At 33.0% G+C, this 23759-nt stretch overlaps 1 protein-coding gene across 1 annotated transcript; it reads left to right on the top strand.

The window, feature by feature from the left end:
• The first annotated feature begins 1883 nt into the window (after window positions 1-1883).
• Window positions 1884-18920, top strand: LOC110094375 (rho GDP-dissociation inhibitor 1-like). The gene is made up of 5 exons (XM_020819598.2): window positions 1884-2051; window positions 2146-2212; window positions 18195-18413; window positions 18647-18771; window positions 18849-18920. The coding sequence occupies exons 1-5, from the start codon at window positions 1911-1913 to the stop codon at window positions 18918-18920; spliced, it is 624 nt and encodes a 207-aa protein (XP_020675257.2). The 5' UTR covers window positions 1884-1910.
• The last annotated feature ends 4839 nt before the right edge of the window (window positions 18921-23759 follow it).

Below are 23759 nucleotides of genomic sequence, written 5' to 3'. Positions count from 1 at the left end.
TCATTATTGCATGCATTCATTCATATATGAATATTTTCTTATACTTATATCAAATAATACCTTATACATATACTTATATGTGTACATAATTCTTATTTGTACATATATATCCAATATTGTAAGCAAACTAATCAAAATTTCAAATTTGAAGTGCAACACCCAACTTAATCAAAATAAAGAGCAAGTCACTAGAACCTCATATTAGACATAAATAAAGTCAAAGGCTCTCAAACATATATTTATATAACACGCTTGGCTACGAAGGCCTTAATAGAAGTTGTTCCTCAAACATGCTCATAAGGATATAAACATCTGCACAAGTATAATTATTATTATTAGTTACATAGAAATACTAGATGAGGGTCATTGTGTGCTAGAATATGATCATGACAACAGGGTTTGAGAGTTTTTTTGTCTAAGCCCTTGTATAAAGAACCAACACATATACAAATAAAAGAGGAGTATAATAATTGAAAGAGACACTAAATTTATTATATGAAAAATTATATGGGAGAAAAAACAATGGGATATGTTCTAGCTGAAATGATTCATTAGTACTTGTTGTCATTTGCAAATGATACTCTTCATTAGGGCAAGGTATTGATTCAATGTAGTAAACATACAATGTATAGAACATACTATGTGTTTGAAGTTGAAAGAGCTCTATGGCATGTGAACTATATTTAATATATTGTTTGGTTATATATTTGGTTGTACTCACTTGAGAAGGGGAAACCAAATACCAAGATGTTCAACACAAATCCCAAGCTGACGTCAAGATTTAGTGTCGATGTTGAGTACTTGCTTCAATCTTGTAAATGATGACATGCTTTAATATTATCAGTAATGGTTGATGTAGTAAGACGACAAAGACTATGGGTTAGAGGATTGTGGTTGGTTGATCATGGTTGGAGTTGTGGTTAGGCAACAGAGATTGAATAGTTATAGTTGGTAGATGATGGTCAAAGGAAAGCATTTGAATGACCGTGCTAAGGGGGGCATAGTTAGATGACAAAAGGTTGAAAGATAGTAGTTGGGCGACAGTGGTTGGAGAATTATATTCAAGAATCATTGGTATCACGAATGTAGTTAGGAATAGTGGTTAGATGAATGTATTCAATTGGTATTAGTCAGATGATTATAGTTGAGTGATGATAATCAAATGTAGAGGTGTCAATTTCGGGTCACGGGTCGGGTTCGGGTCGAACTCGGAACTGACCCGGGTTCAATCGGGTCGACCCTAACCCGACCCGGATAGGCAAACGGGTCAAAATCCTAGACCCGAACCCGACCCGCTTCGGGTTCGGGTCAACCCGACACGACCCGGGTTTATATATATATATATATATATATATATATATATATATATGAGACTCAAATTTTAAAGTTTTTAATTGATAGTAAAAATTTACAACAAATAAACCAAAACGATCTGGCTATAAAATTGATCTAACAAACAAGACAAGTCACGATATATAATTAGTCCAAGCTGGAGCGCTCTTGTTATTTATATACATCCACATATCGACAACTGCCCGAAATTTAAATTGACGCCACATAAGATTAGGGCTCACAGATCTTAAATGTCGGAAGCCCCATAGGCAGAGAACTCTTCCCCCTCATTTGGTTGTCTCTCCGCCATTTTTGCAGATCCTATAAGACGCATAACAGCTTTTCTATAAAAATAGAGAAACAGAAGCCCTTACTATCTTCTTCTATTCTTAAGATCTTTCCCTCTCCCATCGTCCCCTGCCTCGTCTTTCCCTGAAACGAGAAGCAAAGGAACCAGTTTTTTAAGCATGGAAGGAGAGAAAAAGATAGAAATGTCGACGCCGGCATCAGAAGATGTGACATTGAGCTTGAAGGAGGGGGAGGAGCCGGGCGATTCGGATAACGAACTCAAAAGGAAGATGAGCAGTGCTTCTTTTTACTCCACCGACGGTGGCGAGGAGGACGACGAAGATGCCGAGGACGACGACGATGATCGGAAAGACGCACATGTGGCGCTCGGCCCTCAATTGGCTCTCAAGGAACAGCTTGAGATGGACAAGGTTCCACCTTTTCCTCTCTTTATCTTCCTTTTCGAATTCTCTTTATACTTCTTGTTTTTTTTTTAATGGCTGGATTGAGGTTCTTGTTGATTAGGATGATGAAAGCCTGAGGAAATGGAAAGAGCAGCTGCTTGCCGGCGTTGATTTGTCTGAAGTTGGAGGTATGGTTGTTTAAGATCGGCTTATAGATATCTTCTCTATTTTGTATTGAATTCATTTTTAATTCCTTATTCTTTATTTATTAATTTTTTTGTTCTGTTCTTGTGCTTGAGAAACATATTTGAAATTGTGTTATAATGATTCTGAAAAGCATGCTATCTTTTTGAAAATAAATATATTTTTTATTTGTGTTATTAAAATTTTAAAATCTTATTATTTGTATATATTCAGCATTCAATTCTTCATATTTACAGATAACATTCACTTTCGGCCCGTACTGATTGGATTGATCTTAATCTTAGACATACGTAGAAAGCAGCCAAAAATCCATTAATCTGAATAAAGATTATAAAATAAAATTAGCAGTATTCATCACCATTATTGATTGATAAAGAATGCTTGATACCTTAGAGTAGCAATTTAATATAGAATTAAAACCATAGAGTATGCTTAAAACTATTGTTGGATCCAAATGCTTTTGGTGTATGTCAAATGACCTTACTAACAAGCAATTTCAATAGAAAAGATTCTGATAACTTAGGATGACTATGGGAATGAAAGAAAAAAGATATGAAAGATCTAGTAGAAAAAGATCAAGAAAATCTTAGAAAAACATCCAAAGGGATCAATAATTGTCTAAAAGATCCTAAAGGTGCCTCTTCTCCCATTATTTATAAGATCGAAGGGCTATAGGGAAAGCTATATTAAAAAAGATAACAAGTACATAATTGATTATGGCCCATTAATTGTGGACCATATACAAACACTTTTCCTGATCTGCTAGATGCCTGCTGGGCTCTTTTTCTTCAGCTCAATCCTCGATGTCAGAGAGAGTAAGGCATGTCTCTTAGGTGGGCTGACGAGTTGGTAAGGCAAGTCATAGGTACAATTCTCTGGCTGTCAAGTGTGAAAGGCAAGTTCTTTTGGATATGACAAATGCAAGCTAAGTGCTGGTCAAGTCCAGAGGATCGGGCTCTAAGCCTCTGAGATGCTTCTTCCTTATAGTTGGTGTTGAAGTGCTGATGGTAGCTTGTCAATTTGGAAAAGGGTGAGTATCTTTGGGGGGTTTTCTCCCAGCTAAAGAGAAAAAGCTCTAGGAGTTTGAATGGATCTGTATGAGCTTATAGCTTATGCTGGTGACGACTCTTTGTCTCATTTGCCACATGTGAGTTACGTCATTGGTTGGTGTGTGCTCTTGAAGGATGAAGTGATTGTTTGATCGAGCTCTTTTCACTAGAATCTACTAGGACTAAGTTATTCTATTTGATCCTATAAGGTATCTATAAAAGCCCTATATGGAGACATACTAGTATGCATTAGTTCCGCGATTTACTTGTCCCTTTGATGGGCGAGTTATGAAAATGGCAAGTGCGAGTTATGAAAATGGCAAGTGAATTAATGGAAAGCACTTATTATAACTATACAATAGTAAAAAAAAAAGTTTAGTATGAGTTACTATCATTTTGTTATTGTACTCTTAGGCACCATGCAGATTCGTCATCATGATTGTTCTATGATGACACTCATTTCTTTTGCCTTTAAGTTCTAGTTTGAGAGGTGAGTGCTCTCCATCCTTAAGCATCTTATAAAATTTGGACTTGCTTTAAAAAGTGGAGATGGACCCTGTCAAGTTAGTGATTTCTAGTTTTAAGCGAGCGAGAAGGGTTGTTATTCACAAGTTTAAGGTGGAGGAAGACGTAAAAAAGTGCTTTGAGTCATCGCCAAGTCAAGTGAGGATTGTCGAGGCGAGTCCTCCCGTGGCTCTAGGGCAAGCTGGGTTGGTTGTCCCAACATCATTGAAGGTGGTGAAAGTGGAGCATGGTGTGGCTTCGCTGAATGCCATGCCGAAAATTGGGGCGGCGACCATGAGATAGGTGGTTGCTAAAGTGTCAGATCCTTGAAGTCCAAGGAGAGAGATGTTCTCCTCAAGTTTTGATGATTTCCCATTGATCATTAGGTTGGCCAAACGACCTCTGGTTGGGTGCCCAACAAGGATGTTTGCCACTGAGGTAGCCTCCATTGAGGTCCTTCCGACTTCAATGGTGGTCAACCTTGCCACTGTCATGAGGGAAGGTAAGAAGAGTGTTTCTAGTGGAAACCTTAAAAAGAATTTTATCTAGTGGTTGAGTGTTTCTATTTGCCAGCGAACCCAGAATATGTCTCTCCTTGAGTGAGCTACCAAAAATTTTGCCGAGTGAGTTCAAGGTATTAGCATTAACATAGTGGACATCTTGTTTGTACATGAAAATGATGAATCTCCATGATAGACTTTTTGTTGTTCCATTGGGTTTCTTGGATAGAGAAATTTCCTCTATTGATCCTTCATTGTTAATCATAGGAGCATCCCCCTTGGTTGTGAGTACCCCCGTGGTGCCACCAACAAAGAAGGACGAGCTGGTGGTGGAGGTTTTAGAGGATGTGATGGAGCCGCTTGTAGCTCAAGATACTCCAACAACTCATCTAGCGGTAGTTGTTACAATGCCATTCCTCTAACTTCCCATGATTCCTTAGGCGACGAGATTCCAACCCAGACGTTGTTGAATGTGGATGTGTCGGCTGAGCACATCAACATAATGGAGAAAGTGCTCAACGTCAAGGGCATTCTTAGCGAGGGCATTGGTGGCTCATAGAGGACCATTGGAGGCGAGTCCAAGTCCCAACTATGGAAAGAGATGGCTGCCCTTTAAGTCAATTTGAAGTCTACTCACCACCTCGTCAAGGAAATTCCCTTTGTTGAAGGTGGACGATTTCTCCCACAATATCTAATAAAAATAGGATGCTACCTTTAGAGGCGATCACATAATTTGAATGTCGAATTTTTGGTTGAGACAATTAGTTTCATCTCCCTATTTTCTTTTATGGTATGCTTATGAACCTTGTAAAAATTTCTAAGTAATAAAATTTTGTTTTGAGGCAAGTACCTTTGTATAACTTAGCTCTTTTTTGCTTTATGCGGAGACGAGTTGTGTATACCTTGATGGGTAAGCATGTACTGTTTGAAAATAAGGCAAGCTTATGACATCTTTAAGTGATAAATGAGGTGAGTTGTTATCGATTCTTTGTGAAATGGCTATGAGATAAGTTCTCTATATTTTGGGTTAGGGGACTCGAAATTGTGCTTTGGTGGCGATTGTCGAGCGAGTGAGAAAAGATTCACCAATTCTTGATGTTATGAGGAAAATATAGGTGCAATATGAGCATTAATTGCAGAAATTTGTGTCAGGGCATTCTACTAATAAATACCTCCTTGTCACCTCTTTTGGGTCTTGAGTTTTACAATTGAGAAAATGTTCCTTGCTTATCAGTTTGCAAGTGAGTACGACGTAGTATTCATGGTTGCACTTCACAAGTGCTCTTAAGTTTCTAGAACGTCGACTGTTGCAGTTCTTACGAGTGACTCCCAATTATCCAGACATGGTGTATCTGGGTTATTGCTACGCCAACACGAACTTACAATTTTGTTTTCCTGATGAGGACAAGCACTTGAATGCTTTCAATCATAGTGAATTTTGCATACACTGTGACCACGTCAAATTGGGATTGCAACTCCCCTTATGTAGGGAGTTTGCAAACATTCTGAACTTCTATGACCTCATCCCCACTTAGATTCATCCCAACTTTGTGGCGAGTGTCATAATTTTTATCTCCATCAACTCTCGTGGACAATCACTGTATTCTTCCACCTCTTCACCATGTAGACATTCAAGGACACTTGGTTCAATTCTTATCGGTGGTGATGAGGACAAGTAGATTGGCGAACAAGGTTATAAATTGGAAGGCAAATTTTTTGTTCATCCACTTTGCAATCGGATGATCTATGTCGACTACCTTAATCCCCTTCATAAAGAGTAAGGTAGTTCTCCTAAAGTTTAGTGAGGATGAAAGTCCCTAGCTTTTCTTTTGTGTATTGTCTATGTGCAGAGGGTATGTTGAGCTGCTCCTACTCAGAAGACCCTTTGATGCTAGAGTTCTAGGGCAAGGACCCTCTAACCAAGGAGAAGGGCGACGAAGAAGGCGGGGAGAAAGGCCGGTGGTGAATCCGAAAGAGATGCATGAGTCGCCTCACAAGAAATAAAGAGGGAGGTGGCGATGCCATCTTGGCCTAAAGAATCGATGGTAAGTGCCTAGTCATAGGTTCCTCTTAAGGAGAAGGTGCTTGCAAGCGCCCTTGTAGGGAGGGTGGTTCCCCTTCGTTCGACAAAACCTCCTAGAAAGTTGATTGGGACTGTAAAGGAGGCAGCAATCGTGACAACCAAGCCATCCCCCACGGCGAGCAAGGGGATCATAATAGATGAAGGGGTTGCTAAGAGGAAGGTGGAGGGGGAAAGCAAGCCCAAGGCGACTGTCGAGGGCAAGGGAAAACAAGTCGCCCTTGATCTCGATGAGAAGTTGCCAAGCATCTTGCTCGAGCCATTTTGTTCTGAAGAGGCTGCCGATTCTGAAGGCGAGGAGAGCTCCATTTACGAGTGGGCAGTCTTCTCATGTTCGTTTGAGGCTATCATCAAGGTGATCCCTAAAGAAGAACTGGAGTTAATGACAATGAACTCAATTGGAAAGAATTGGCAACCCCTCTGTCTTAGCTTGCAACCATCGGTGAGCTTCAGTGAACATGCAATCTCTAAGGAAGGCTCACTCAATAGTGGTATGTTACCTTAATAAGGAGAGAGTCTCCTAACTCACCATGGAGGATAAAGTTGTGGAACTAAGGGCAGAGCTCGTAAAAAAGAAGGTAGCTTTTAAGGAAGAGTGAATTAGGAGGTTGTTTTAAAAGAAACCGCCAACAAGCCAAGTGGCATGTAGAAGAACAAGTCGCCTTATTGTAGGCGACGATCAAAACAACTAAGTAGTGGTTCACCTTATTCAAGTTTGACAAGTATGATGATGTCCTTAGCCTGTCGTTGCCAAGGAAGTTGATCACCCTCAATGAGGATAAGGCTGCCTTCTTCCATCAGGTCTCAAAAAGTGAAGAGAGTGGTGGTGCGAGTGTAAGTGGTTAAGGTCACAACAAATTGTACTCCACCCCCCCTCCCCCCCCTCACTTATCTTTTAGTGTTTTTTTTAAAACACTATCGTTGCCAAGTCCCAAGTCCTGTATGAGAAAAGTAGAGGGTTGTGTTAGGTAATCGACAGCCAGCGTAAAACTTATCAAATAATCATGACATGAATCATTTAATACATTGTGTTAATGCAAGGGAGTTTCCTATAAGCGACGCGCTGTATGGCATGAATATAGTGACAACTGATAAGTGTGCAAAGGCCTTTGCATTGACATCCGGGTGCAGTGTTAAATAGGCAAGGGTTCCCACATCATGGACGGATATGAGCAAAAAAGCTAGTCCATGAAAATAAAATTAGGATAGAACCTTGAAATATAAGTACCCGTACAAGTAAATTAATGGAATTAGTAGATATTATGATTCATCAGAAAATAAATATTCTATGCATTCAAAAACTAAATGGGTTGGAGAGAAGATTAAATAGATTGATAGTTTATGATTTAAACTTTAGTATTCTGGTAATAGTCGTATTAGAAATGTTGTAGATGTATGTGATTATAGATAACAATTTAAAGGATAATGTTGTAAAAATTAATAAAATTAGAGATAAAATTAAAGCTTTGAAGATTGTTCTTGATGCTAAGATTATCAATATTATAAATGCTTATATTTCTCAAATAGGTTTGGATATTGGTTTAAAATTAAAATTTTGGAATGACATAGAAGAATTAATACAAAATATACCTCTTGAAGAAAAATTTTTTATTAGAGGAGATTTAAATGAACATATTGGCAGAGACGTACAACAATAACAAGTAAAACAACATCAAACCTTTGTCCCACTACGTGGGGTCGGCTACATGAATCCTTTTTTCAATGTTAGTAGAGGTAAATGATTTTAAAAGCATTCATGGTGGCTATGACTTTTGAGCGACTAATAAAAGTGGTATGACCATATTAGATTTTTCTTTAGTTCATGATTTTGTAATTGTTAATATCTTTTTTAAAAAAAAGAGATGAACATCTCATCACTTATAAAAATGGATATAGTAAAACTCAGATTAATTATTTTCATATTAAAAAATAAACATTATATTACAAAGATTATAAAATTATTTCAAGTGAAAGTTTATGTATCCAATGTCGCTGATTAGTTTTGGACTTAAGTTGAAGTGACAAAAAATAATAAATAAAGTAAAATATTGTTCTAAGATTAGATGAGGCATTTAAAGAATATTAACAAAAATATTTTTGAGAGTAAGATACTAGATCTTAAGATTTTGTCTGTGCATGAAGAATATAATGTTATGCGGGAAAAAGAAGCTAGTGATATTAAGAATATTGTAAAAAGTATACTTGGATTATCAAAGAGAAAGCTCATAATAGTAAAAATAGTTGGTAGTAGAATCAAAATGTTCAAGAAAAAAATAAATAATAAAAATATTTATTATAAAAATTGGTTTAGATGTAAAAATTCTGATAATAGGGAAAGATATAAAAAGACCCGTAAGGAGTTTAAGAAAGTAATATACAATGCAAAAATTTTAGCTTTAAGGATTTATATAATATATTCAATTCTAAGGAGAGCAAAAGATATATGCATAAAATAGGTAAACAAAGAAATAATAGTAGTAAGGATTTAGTTCAAGTGAAATGTATTAAGGATGAAGATCAAAAAGTGTTTTTATTAGAAGAAGATATTCAATAAAGGTGGATGAGCTATTTTTATCAACTCTTCAATAAATATTATGAGAATACAATTGACTTTAATAACCTTAGCAACCTAAATGAAAATAAAGATTTTTATTTTTATCGGTGTATTATTAAAACTGAAGTTAGAGAAGCTTTAAAGAAAATAAAGTGTGAAAAAACTGTTGGACATGATGTCCAATAGAGGTGTGGAAATGCTTAAGAGAAGAAGGAATTTCTTGGCTAACTAAATTTTTTAATATTATTTTGAAAATTAAAAAGATGCTAGATGATTAGATTGATACATATTTTTAAGAATAAAGGTGATGCATAGGATTGTGCAAATTTTAGAGGAATTAAGTTAATGTGTCATACTTTAAAACTATGGGAGATAGTTATGGAGCATAGGTTGCAGCGTGATACTAACGTTTCCTAAAGTCATTGTGGATCATGCTGGGTAGGTCTACTATGGAAGCTATATATTTATTGAGAGGTTTGATGGAGAAGTATAGAGAGAATAAGGTGAATCTACATATGGTATTTATTAAGTTAGAGATAGCATATGATAAAGTTTCAAGAGAAGTGCTATGGAGTGTTCTAGAAAAGAAAAGGGGTTAATAATGCTTATATTCAAGTCATTAAGGATATGTATACAGGAGCTATCACTTGTATCAAGACACAAGATGGTTTGACCAAGTATTTTCCTATTTCATTTGGATTACATCAAGGATTATACTTAAGCCCATATCTTTTTGTTTTAGTCATGGATGTTCTCCTTAGACATTTGTAAGAGGTTGTACCCTGGTATATGTTTTTTGATGATGATGTTCTTCTTGTTGATAAGACTAGAGAGGGAGTTGAAGGTAAACTTGAATTATGGAGGTTAACCTTAGAGTCTAAAGGCTTTCGTTTGAGTAGATCTAAAACTGAATATATGAAATTTAATTTTAGTAATAATAGTTCTAGTGGGGAAATTGTGACTTTGTGTGATCAAGTCATTAATAAGAGTACACATTTTAGATATATTGGGTCTATTGTTCAGAGTGATGGTGAAATAGATGGGAATATTATTAGTAGAATTATAGTTGGATGGTTGAAGTAGAGGAATGGATCAGGCTTGTTGTGTGATAGAAAAGTCCCCTTCAAACTTAAGGGAAAATTCTATAAGATGGTGGTTAGACCTGCATTGCTTTATGGTGCAAAATGCTGGCCATTAAAAGAGAAGCATAATATTAAGTTAAGTGTTGCAGAGATGAGGATGCTCATGTGGATGAGTGGCTTTACTCTTAGAGTCAAGATATGAAATGAGCATATATGTGAAAGGTTGGAGTAGCTCTAGTAGAAGATATGATTAGAGAGAGTCGCCTTAGATGGTTTGGTCACATAAAACGGCGGTCTTCTAATGACCCGATTAGGAAAGTAGATGTATTAGATTTAACTTATGTTAAGAAGGGTAGAAGTAGACCTAAAAAGTTATGGTTAGAAAATATTAGAAATGACCTTTCTTTATTAGATTTAAATGAGAATTTAACTTTTTACATGGCACAATGGATAAAAAGGATTCATGTAGTCGACCCCATATCATGGCATAAAGGCTTGTTGTTGTTGTTGTTGTTGTTGTCTTTTAGTATTTTTTCCTTCTACTTGAAAACAAAATAGTCTATGTCTCGAAATCGACTTATATATAGATAGCTCATATTTATAGTACTACTCATTCTGAAATACCAAGAAATTCTTCTAAGTATTGAACTTATCAACAATTGGATAAGTGAACTAAATAACTAAAGAAAAAGCTTAATTAATGGACAAAATAACTTGAACATATTAGTACTTGTCATAATAATAAAAGAATATTAACTGAAAATAATTGAAGGAGTATGATACATATCATATAAGAAGCTTGATGAAACTGGATTCAACAAGAAAGAACTCGGCAAGTTTATACTAAGTGACTTGACCTAGTCTTAATGGATTCCCTAGATTTATCAATGTTGACGAGTCCAATAAATAGTTGAGATTCTCAATATGAAAAGTAATACTTTTACTAAGTCTAGGTTTCAGCGATTTGCAATAAGAAATCCAAATCCTATGGACTCGCTAGTTAGCTTATAGTGTTGATGTACTAAATATTTGGCATGTTATAGTAGAGAGTACGTATACTTGCAACTCATCAGCTACTAAATGATACCTGCATTATAAGGACTTGGCATGATGTCGCCTTATGTGGGCCTCTCCTTATGCCAGATATTTCAATCTCCACGGGATAACCTCCTCGGCTCCTCCCAATACATCATGCATCATCTTTGTGAGCCTTTTCTCCATTTCCTTGAGAACTTGATGAGTTTATGGATGGTTCTGGGTTCTGCTATTCTTCGAGGTGTCTCTGTCTTCTAATCATTGGCATTAATCCACGCTCACCACCCTTTTTATGATATTGGATATAAATGTGTCGATTGATGGCAACTGCCTTACTAGCAAGCAGTCTTAAGAGATGAAAACCTGAGAACTTAGGATGAGTATGACAAAAAAAGGAAAAGATTCGTAAGATACAGAAAAAAAAAAAAAAACTAGGGAAATCTCTGAAAAATGCACAAATAGATCTATAATACTCCAAAAGATCTAAGATGTGCATATTCATCCCTTATTTATAGGGATACGAGGGATACAAAGAAGGCTACATAAAAAAGATAAAAAGTACATCATTGATTATGGTATGTTATGCAGCATAAATGACACATGTCATGGCTTACTAGATGCCCTTGTGACTCTTTGTCTTCATCTTAGTCGTTGACCTCAGGGTGAGTAAGGCAAGTCTCCTAGGTGGGTTGACAAGTTGATAAGGAGAGTCCTCTAGGTATGTTGTGTCACCAAAGAATTAAATTTGGAATAATTATTCTTTTTCTTTTAATAATTATAACAAAGACTACCAGATTTATCTAAATTTTATTTATCAATAATTAAACTAGTAGTGAAATTCATTATATTTATCTAAACACCAATATAGATATGTATTCATATTCTAAAAATTATATACAATAGTTAAGAGTTATACAATCTCATCATAGGATATATATGCTCCTGACTACAAAAGAATAACTAAACAAGATAACAAAAAACCTAGAGGATTCTGTAAACGCTCAATCTTACAATGCTAATCCTCTTCCTTAAACTGAAATCATTGAAACCACATATAATGGACTAAATAGCCTAACATGTCATAAAATCTTAAAGTTGAACTCAAAGCTCGATAAAGATACATTATGCATGTCATTAGTCAATTCATAACAATAGTAGTCAATATGATTATGAATCTATACTGAAACAATAAATCATATGCAATAATAAAATCTATAAAACAATATAATCATACGGTACGGAAGCCAGTAAAATAGTGTGGTACAAAAACCATAGAATCAATAAACTAGTAAACTAGTAGATCAGTAAATCAGTACGGAGGTCGACTCAAATAAGCAGTAAACGATCCTTCCCAAGTCATACACTATAGCAATAAGGAAACTAGAAACATCTATGAAAACGGTCAGAATCTATAACAATGCAGTACAATTAAATTAATATACACATGAATATTAAGCATTCTATGTAAGTATCCAAACAGTATCTTATATCATATACTTAGTGCTCAGTATAAGAAGCACATGTTCATGAAACAGTAAATCAATAAACAATGAATCAATGATAGTAACAGTGACATTGAATCAGTAGTGATATCAATAATAACGTCCATATCATCAGTAACAATATTAATGCTATAAAACTAGTGACAATAATAGTAAAACAATAATCATTAGGATATTAAAACAATACTATAACATGCATCCCAATAGTCATACTATACAAGTAAGAATTCTAGCTTGCACGATACTTTTTTTCAGTAGTAAGTCAGTAATTGTTGGCTCAATACACATAGTCGTCACTTTCTGCCCGTTAGCATAGTTATAACTTCTTATAACTCTCAACCAGTAAATCACGTGAATCAGTAGAGAATAACATCAAACCACAATATTTGAAGGAAAGCCCGTCAGCCACCATCATGTGCAGGTATAAATCAATTTTCAACCAACGTCAATAATTCACTAGCCTTTGCTTATTTTAACACATTATTATCACAATATTATTACATTAATAAACTATTACTCAATCACATGCTTATATTCATTCATAATGCTTGTATTTATAATATGCATATATTAAAATATCAAAATATCTATTATATCCAAATCATTCAAAATACAATAACTTTCAGTTTATCTAGTAAAATCATGAAATTATCTAGTAAAAATTTCTAGAATAATCAGTACTATAACAGAGAAAAAGTTGTATTGTAGAAGTTTGCTAAATAAGGAAAAAAATGTAGCAAATTTAATTTAAAAGAAGTCAGACGGTCGAAATCAAAATCTTTGAAAACTAAGACACGATAAAAGTCACCTACCTCCCTTGCTGAAGAGAAAAGCTTCTAGGAGTCTAAATGGATTTTTATGAGTTTCTTGCCCCTTTTGTTGGGGACCAATTTTTGACTCGTCTGCCTATGGCTAGTCATGTCCCTTGGCTGGCGAGTGCCCATCAAGGACGAAGTGATTGTTCTGACTGAGTTCTTATCATTGAAACTTGTTGGTCTAAGTTCTTCTATCTGAACCTGTTAGGTACCTATAAAAGCACTATATGGATAATTACGTGTAGACAACTATAGCTAAATAAAGAATAAATGATGATATGCCAATAAATATCCCAAATATGCACTAGTTATTCTAAAAGCATTTAAATTTCTTTCATGTATTGATAGAATATCATAAAGTTTGTTTCATTAGTTTTGATATCATTAATTTAGGTAATGTCAAATGCCTTTCTAGAAGTATACTAATATGTAAGGGGGGCCCACCTTGAGGGGCGGAGAGGAGTTAATATTCACTATGTAAGGAGGAGAAATCATGGGAGAAATAATTTGAAAAGTTTATTTAGGAAAAGATGGCTTATTTGAATTATATTTGGGAGGGATATATGAAGGTTTTATTAAGAGAAAGAGGTTGATTTAGATGGAATTAATTAGATGTTTCCTAATTGAAGAGGGCATATTTGGGGGCTGATATGAAGGGTGTTAATTATAAAATATTTTCTAATTGAAGATGGCTGATTTGGGAACTTTTATTTTATCCAGTGAACGTACGCTCCTCTACGTTCGGTTCTAGGCAAAAAAAGCGCAATACCGAGTACCGAGTACCGAGTTGTACCGAGTTTTTTCAAAAAACTCGGTATTGCGCTGTTTTTGTCTAAAACCGAACGTAGAGGAGCGTACGTTCACTGGATGTAATAAAAGTTCCTGATTTGGGGGCTAATTTGGAGAAGATTAATTATGAATTGTTTCATAATTGAAGAAGACAGATTTGGTGGCTAATTTGATGGTTGATTTAGGAGGGAAATAATTAAGAAAATATGGTAGATTTGGGGAGGACTGTTTTGGTATTTTATTGTTTATTGATTGCTTTAAATAGTTTATTTACCCTAGATTTAAGATATATTATGTGTTTGTTGAATTTAGTTTGTTCTTAGATTACGAGGGCTTTAGCCGCTCGCTAGAGATTTGGGAGAGCCTGTATCTTTCTTTTCAATTGAAGATCTATTGTATCTTGTTTATTCTCTTTTAATCTGATGTTCCACCTTGAGGACAAGGTGTTTTTTTTTTGGGAGAAAGTATTGATATGCTAGTGGGGACCACTATATGGGGCCCATGGGAGTTAATATTCATCATGTAAGGAGGAGAAATCATGAGAGAAATAATTAGGAAAGTTTATTTAGGAAAATAAGACTAATTTGAATTAGATTTGGGAGGGAATTAGGAATGTTTTATTAAAAGAAAGAGGTTGGTTTTGGGGCTGATTTAGATGAAATTAATTAGATGTTTCTTAATTGAAAAGGGTATATTTTGGGCTGATTTGGAGGGGGTCTTAGGTGGAAGAATTTTCCGGAGTACAAAATCAGAAGATCGTTCCCATCTTCCACCTAATAAGTACCTCCTTAAGAATAAACCCAAGATGTTGAGAACAAATTGGTAGCTCAATAAGATCATTCATTGAGATGATTATTTTTTTTACCCTCTTCAATTTGTTTGTTGAAAGTTCTGAGTTGCTCTTTTTCCTTATCATAAATCATTCGCATATTCAATTTTCTCACCCTAGAATTGCTACCCCAATAGCTTCTTCCTCCTCTAGTGTAGTAGTTGTTATAATCCCTCCATATTTTACCCGTGTATCAAGGGTGGGAATCCCACATTTTTTCCCTCCACTTCACATGACCTGATGCCCATGGCTCGGCCCGTCCCCATCCTTCTACTGTCGTCCACTCCCCTTGCCCAAAAGACCTCCCATTGTGGTCGGCCACCTTCACCACGAAACTCCCTTCTTGTTATTCCCCATATGAAAACCCTATTATGTCCCTTAATGGAGCCTTGGGAGGTGGCTGTTGACCCCCTCCTCCTTTGATGACCCACTCCCCTTACTCGAAATGTCTCCTATAGTGGTCGGCCTTCCTACCACCTCCACAAAAAAAAATTCTCCTTGTTGTCCCCTCATCCAGAAGCTCCGACTATCCCTTATCAGAGCCCTAGGAGGTGGTTATTGATGAAAGAAACTCTCATTGTTGAACTCCTTCCATTTGATATCTTTTCCCTTCAATTCGATCAAAGGGAATCCAAATCAAATCTTGGTTAGAGTCAACCATCGGAACCACCGATGAATTTTTTTTTGCATCTACAAGAGTTTCTTCATCAATCTTCTCCATCCCTCTTAATCGGTTTTCTATGGATGAAAACCTTCCTTCCATGGTTGAAAATTTCTCATTCATGCGGGATTTGAATTGCTCCATTTTTCCTTCCAACGCATCCACTCTCTTTGGTGCCATCTCTCCAAATTCTCATTCTGATACCAATTTGATTTGAAGTAGAATAACTTTCAACTAAATCAGCGAACCTAAAGAGAAATTGAGAAGAAGAACACACCACAAATCTTTTGAATTTTAGAAAATATAAAAATAACAAACAAGATACAATGGATCTTCAATTGGAGAGGAAGATTCGGCTCTCCCAAATCTCTAGCCACCAGCTAGAGCTCTCACTACCTAAGAATAAACTAAATTAAACAAACACATAACTATTTAAAGCAAACAATTAACAGTAAAATACTAAAACTGCCCTCCCCTAATTTCCTCCCAAATCTATCATATTTCTTTAATTATTTCCCTCCCGAATCAACCCCCAAATTTGTCTTCTTCAATTAGGAAATATATTCTAATTAATTCTCTCCAAATCAGCCCCCTCCAAATAAGCCCTCTTCAATTAGAAAACATTTTTTAATTAACCCCCTCCAAGTCAACCCCCAAATATGCCATCTTCAATTATAAAACATCTAATTAATTATATCTAAATCAGTCCTCAAATTAGCCTCTTTCCCTTAATAAAACCTTCATATTTCCCTCCCATATCTAATTTAAATCACCCATCTTTCCCTAAATAAACTTTTCTAATTATTTCTCTCATAATTTCTTTTCCATAGTGAATATTAACTCCCCTGAGTCCCACAAGGTGGGCCTTCCCCTAGCATATTATATACATCACAAAAAGTCAAGCTTCATAATCTAATATCGTTATCTACTCTAATTAATTATGAAAATCAGCAAAAAAATAAATGTTCTAACTGTAACAGAGCAATACCCTAATGATAATCAATTTCTCAATAATGTTATATGTGATTGTTTTTTTATTTCTTCCCTACTTAGAGTTTCTATCTGAAGTAATGCTTTTAAAATTAGTAAATATCTTGTTGGCAACTTAATATAAACTGAATATTTCCATTGTTAAAACAACATAACAGCAAAAAATTTATGTAATGTTGGATGTAGGAAAAAAATTGGGTTGTTTTCAAAGATTGTAGATTTACTTTGAGATTATATAATACAAAAGAAATAAATTAAAAGTTATATGATAGGAAATACTCGAGTTCGCAAGTAACCCTAAGGGTAATACTTGAGTTCGCAAGCAAACCTAATCAAAATTGGGGGAAAACATCAAGAAATCTGCTATTTTCAAGAAGGAACCATCAGGAAAAAACAAGCAGAAATAACAATTTTTTGGAGAGAGAACACAAGCAAACTCCTTCTTTCAATCAAATAACGAGGAAGCAAAGAAAGATACAAGTTTCTCCAATTCGAGGGGAAGAAACAACCCTCCAAATCTCTAGCCGTAGCCTAGAGCCCAAGCACAAACCCTAGATCTCAAATTACATTCAAATTCAAGATAATCCCTAATTCCCTCCTAAGCACCTAATTAACTATATAGGAGAAATACAAATTACCAAAACAACCCTTCCCATTCAAAACTTCCCTCCAATACTAGTTTTCACTCATGCTTGGACCCACCATGGGTTCCGCCTGGGCCGGCCTAACACTATGTTGCACTATGTTCAAAATAAATCAAACAGATTTGAGAGCCATTCCTAACTAAAAATTTGATTAGATATCTTGAGGATTTTTTTTTCCTTCGGGGCGCCCTAGGAATAGTAAGCTATTCATCACAAGTAGTAACTTAACATTAGTTAATGCCACTGGTCAGTTAAAAAGTTTTTTTATCTTCATCTTTAGCCTCATTACAATTTTTTATTGGTTTCATGAATTCTCCCTCTTCGTATATAAGGTGTTAATTATATTTTGCACTTTCTTTTGATATAGCATAAAACTAAAAAACTCTTTTTATGTGCCATCTTTTTTTTATGATTTTTTCCTATGCCTTCTTTATTGTTTGTCTTCTAGTCTTCATTGTTGGGTTGTGTTATGCTAATTTCAATTCCAGGTGGTTACATGGCTTTACCACAACTAGAGTCGTTGGCTTTATTCAAATATCCATCTAATTTTACTCATTTTTAGTTCTATTTCGATGAAAACAACTCGTTTGATTGTGTGGTTTCATTAAAATGCATCAATAAGAAATACAAAATTGATTTTTAAGAAATAAATATAATCCTAAACTATTGATTTTCTTACCACATAATACGAAAAATCTAAATAACTTCCAAAATTCCTCAATATGTTAATTAATAAAATTTTCATGTCTTCAATTATTCTTTGAACAATTTGAGCACTTACGAACAATTGCATAAATCATTGATAGTTTCTTTTTGAAGAACAAGGTGGTCATCTTGCTTTTATTGAACAAGGTAGAATGAAGAACTACTTGTATTTTTTGTAAGCACTAAGTAGAAGTTAGTGATGGCATTCTTTTACTGAACTAATGCAGAGAATCCAGATCCAGAAGTGAAGATCCAGAGTCTCACAATCATCACTCCTGATAGACCAGACCTGGTTCTACCTATCCCCTTCGTCCCAAATGCGAAGGGCTATGCATTTACTCTTAAGGATAGCAGTCGCTACCGACTCAAATTCTCCTTCACTGTCTCAAATAACATTGTATCAGGACTCCGGTACACGAACACTGTGTGGAAGACTGGAGTGAGAGGTAAAGAAAGATTAAGGTTTCGTTTGAGACAGTTTTTTTTACTGTTTCTTAAAGCAACTTTTGAGTACAAAAATTTTGACTTTTATGCTCAAAAGTTGTTTTAAGAAGCAGTAAAAAAACTGTCACAAACGAAGCCTAAGAGAATAATAGTCCCTTTAATTCTTTTAACAGTTCTTTCATATCTGTTTAGTTCAGTTGGTTACTTAATATGTGACTTGTTTGAAATTGTGCAGTTGAGAACACAAAGGTGATGCTGGGAACTTTCAGCCCTCAGAAGGAGCCATACACCTATGAGCTAGAAGAGGATACCACCCCTTCTGGCATATTTGCAAGGGGATCCTATTCTGCTAAAACAAAGGTAAATAACATTCATGTTTGAGGCTCTTTTGTTTCTTCTATTAAAATCTTACAAGGATCTCTTTTTCGATGTTTCAGTTTGTGGATGATGATGGTAAATGTTATTTGGAAATGAGCTATTACTTCGAGATAAGAAAAGATTGGTCATAGGCTTTTTCATAAGCCTAAAAATCAACCAATGTCAGAGATTTTATATTAGTTTTTGCACATTGCAGTCCATCCATGAATGGTTTGTTTGGAGATTTTATTTTATTTTATTTTTCTAGTATGCTATGTTGAGATGATTCTTCTGTGTTATTATTGTTATGTAAAGATTATTTCTTTTGTTCTAAAGAAGAATATCATGTACTCAATTAAGCTCGTTTCATCAAAGGATTGTTAATTAATTTTCATCCTCGAAGTTCAAGTGAATAGAGAGATTATCTTACTCACTGAGTAGAAAAGTAAAAAATATGATGCATAAAATGAAGAAATGTTCATCTTTGCTTTGAAAAATCTAATCATACCCACACATAATAAAAAAAGAAGCACAATTAATTTGTCATATATAACATGATCACCTTTCACCAACATACTAACACTTAATGCACCAAATTACATTCATAAATGGCCATTTTATAAAAAGGAATGTCTTTTAAATTTAAATTAGTTTAAAGATCTGGTTTAAAAAAAATTAAAAAGGAGCAAATACGAAACTCAATTATCTGGTTTCTAAACCGTAACTTGATTATCCGGTTTCTATTTCGAACGGAAATTGGATCTTGTTTCTCCGGTTTCTATATTTTTATTTTTTTTATTTACTTCTCTGATTTTTTTATTTTCTGAAATTCAATTATTTTTTAATTTAAACAAGAAACCCGAATAAATTAATCCGGTTTCTTAAGAAACCGGATTAACAAATTATGGTTTCTTAAGAAACCAGAATTTGAAGGTCCAGTTTCTTAACACCAATTTTTATATTGTATTTTCTAATTAATCCAGAAAATTAGAAATCATAAAATTGAAAAATTGGGATATTTAATAATTTTCTACTTAATGGGCACATTGAAATTTCAGCCGTTGAAATTATTAATGAATAATATTAAAGAAAATAAGTTTATGAATTTCCAATTACAACATTTTTTATAAATTGGCCATAATGATTACGTTTCCAAAAAGTAAAATTAAATTTATTTTATTTTTTTATATAATGTTCAATTGTTTTGACAAAAAGAAAAAATGAAAAAAAATCAATTAAAAATAAAATAAAATAAATTTTAGTCATTTTTGTCATTATAAATTCAAATATTATTTATATCAAAACTAAAATATTATTTATATCAAAATATTCTATAAAAAGAGTTTTTATAAAATTAATTATTTACATTTAATTATTATATTTTATTTAAATAATATTTTCTAATTTTTAATAATAATAATAATAATAATAATAATAATAATAATAATAATAATAATAATAATAATAATAATAATAATAATAATAATAATAATAATAATAATAATAATAATAATAATAATAATAATAATAATAATAATAATAATAATAATAATAATAATAATAATAATAATAATAATAATAATAATAATAATAATAATAATAATAATAATAATAATAATAATAATAATAATAATAATAATAATAATAATAATAATAATAATAATAATAATAATAATAATAATAATAATAATAATAATAATAATAATAATAATAATAATAATAATAATAATAATAATAATAATAATAATAATAATAATAATAATAATAATAATAATAATAATAATAATAATAATAATAATAATAATAATAATAATAATAATAATAATAATAATAATAATAATAATAATAATAATAATAATAATAATAATAATAATAATAATAATAATAATAATAATAATAATAATAATAATAATAATAATAATAATAATAATAATAATAATAATAATAATAATAATAATAATAATAATAATAATAATAATAATAATAATAATAATAATAATAATAATAATAATAATAATAATAATAATAATAATAATAATAATAATAATAATAATAATAATAATAATAATAATAATAATAATAATAATAATAATAATAATAATAATAATAATAATAATAATAATAATAATAATAATAATAATAATAATAATAATAATAATAATAATAATAATAATAATAATAATAATAATAATAATAATAATAATAATAATAATAATAATAATAATAATAATAATAATAATAATAATAATAATAATAATAATAATAATAATAATAATAATAATAATAATAATAATAATAATAATAATAATAATAATATTAATAATAATAATAATAATAATAATAATAATAATAATAATGTTTGAAGTTTGTCAACCTCCAAGCAATTAAAGGAAAACCATTACAATTTGCCATGAAGGTAGTTAGGATGAAGACAACTTTGCTAAGGATACATATTTGAGCAACCACACCCATTTGTTGCAAGTGTAGAGGAGAGTAATATCAAAATTAACAAAATTTCTTAATGGCGTTTTCTAAAAAAAAAAAAAAACCTAATTTCAAACAACTATTTGTTAGAAAATTAGTTAAAAAAACATATGTTTAACAAATCAAAAAAATCTTTACTAAAAATGTTTTCCTATGAAAAATGCTTCCTCAAAAAAACTTTTTAAGGGACATATTCATTGCAACATGTGAAAAACTTACCTGTCAGAATATAGTTCCCACTTGATAAATTGGTTGGATGCTATGAAGTTCTAATTTACTACTAAGTTTACATTTGTCCAACTATATATCACAATTGTGATGGATTTGTTAATGGACAAACACCATCTGATCATCACTATTGGACAACTGATGCTTGACTATCACAATCAGACTGTTGTTGTCACAACCCAATCTGACAAGACCTACTGATGAGACATGTCCTATCATTTTGGCTTACAACATACGAATCCCATGCAATATCTAGTTTTGAATTTTATTTCTAGATTTTCTTCTAATATAAATGTTAAAACAAACAACATACTACAAAGCTGCTAAAATGTCCAATATCCTAAAAATAAACTCATATATATTTTTTTTTCATTTCATCATCAAAATATCTATACAATCACAGGTCATGACTATAAACAAATGCTACATAACATAGGTATAAAACTATCTATGACTATATAAAAATCAAAAGAAGAAATACTTATGACTTTATTTCACATAACATAAAATAATATATTTTTTTGATCCCATACATGATCTCAAAGTATTCTAACCCAATTATGACTTCCAATATAATGTGCTTGTATCATCAAAAAATGTCTGTAGGCATCAGGACATAATATTTTACCATAAGAATATGCTTTATAAGCACCATAATATCTTGCTTCTTTCACACTTAACTTCCCTAGAACTTCTCAATTCAAATAATAAAATATATAATTCAATCACATAAATACATATTTCATCATATTGTAGCAATTAAAGCATAACTGAGCCAATTTAGAATTTAACAATTTTTTTTTTTATAATGGTATGCAATAACAAATCCTACTGAGTAAAAATTTATAGTTTTAAAACATAACTAAATTACCATAGATTGCATCAAAAAATGGTAGGCAAAATCTCTCTCTTTCTCTCACCATTCACTTGCCCAAATGAAACGAGTTGATGGAATAGTGAATTTTAATATATTTAATTGCAAAAAGTAGACTAACAATTAGGTGCCACTATTTGAGTGTCGCGGTCCTAGTTCATTTTTCAAATTCTAGAAAGCTTAATGCTGGATCACCAGAACATGCAGTGTCGGGGTGCTTCAGGAAAAAAAAAATCCTTTTTTAAAAAAACAAGCATTGATGCCCCCAAAATATACTTCAAAAAACATCCATACCTTTTTTCATACAAATATGTCATTTCAAACACATGTAAAAGAGTTCAAATACTAAAAACTCAATAATTTACCTAATTTCTAGTCAGGTTAGACTAGTTTCCAAAGTACTCTGATTCTGGAGGTGTCACAATCGTCACTTCATATCCACCTTTGGAGTACCACAATTACTCAACCATCATCGTTGGATCATCGTTGCCCGACTAACATCGTCAGATCACCATCATCGTCAGACTATCATGGCTCAGCCTTCATCGTCGAATGGGCACAAACCAACCTTCATCATTGGGCTGTTACTCAACCACTATTGCTAAACATCAACTGTCTGACCGCCACCATTGCTACCCGATAACCATTGTCGCTTAATACTTGCCATTGCAACAATGTTGAGTGACCTCCACCATAAGACCATCATCGTTATATCACAATTGGGCCACCGCTACTTGACCACCAATGTTGGACCACTATTACCTGACCTCCACTTCTGAACCACCACCACCCAGCTTTTATAAGCAGACTTCCATCTCTCGATCACTATTGTTAGACTATTGTCACTCCGACCACCTTCATTAGACTATTGTCTCTCAACCATCACCGGTAGACCAATACCATAACCATCAGACCACCACAACTCACATCATTGAATTGGTTTCACTTGACCACCACAGTTGAACCATCAACTCTATCATATTTAACACAATGATGCTATTAACCTCAAATTGCCTAATCAATTTTTTTCCTTTACACCCCTGCTCTATATGTGTCATGAACAGTGTATTGTTTCTCTCTATATATGATAATAGTAGTTATCTACGTGCATAACAAGATAATTCAAATGAGTCAATTCTCAAAGAGACAAGGAGTGCAAACCAATAAATTTGCGCTTTGCTTGAAGTTTGATCGAACATTGATGGAATCTTAATTAACCTTGTTGTAAGTTGTTAGAACAATATTTCATTATTAATCAAATATTGTTCAAATCTTGCATATTCATCTTCTATTCTTGGATTTTAGTAGGGATGTCAATTTCAGGTCACGTGGCTGGTTCGGGTCGAACCCGAAACTGACCTGACACTATTCAGGTCAACCCGAACCCGATCCGTTTTTGAAAACT

The sequence above is a fragment of the Dendrobium catenatum genome, unplaced genomic scaffold (assembly GCF_001605985.2).
Source record: "Dendrobium catenatum unplaced genomic scaffold, ASM160598v2 fragScaff_scaffold_745, whole genome shotgun sequence".
NCBI lineage: Eukaryota > Viridiplantae > Streptophyta > Magnoliopsida > Asparagales > Orchidaceae > Dendrobium > Dendrobium catenatum.
The sequence above is the reverse complement of the archived record's forward strand: the minus strand, read 5'-3'. Positions and strand labels throughout refer to the sequence as shown.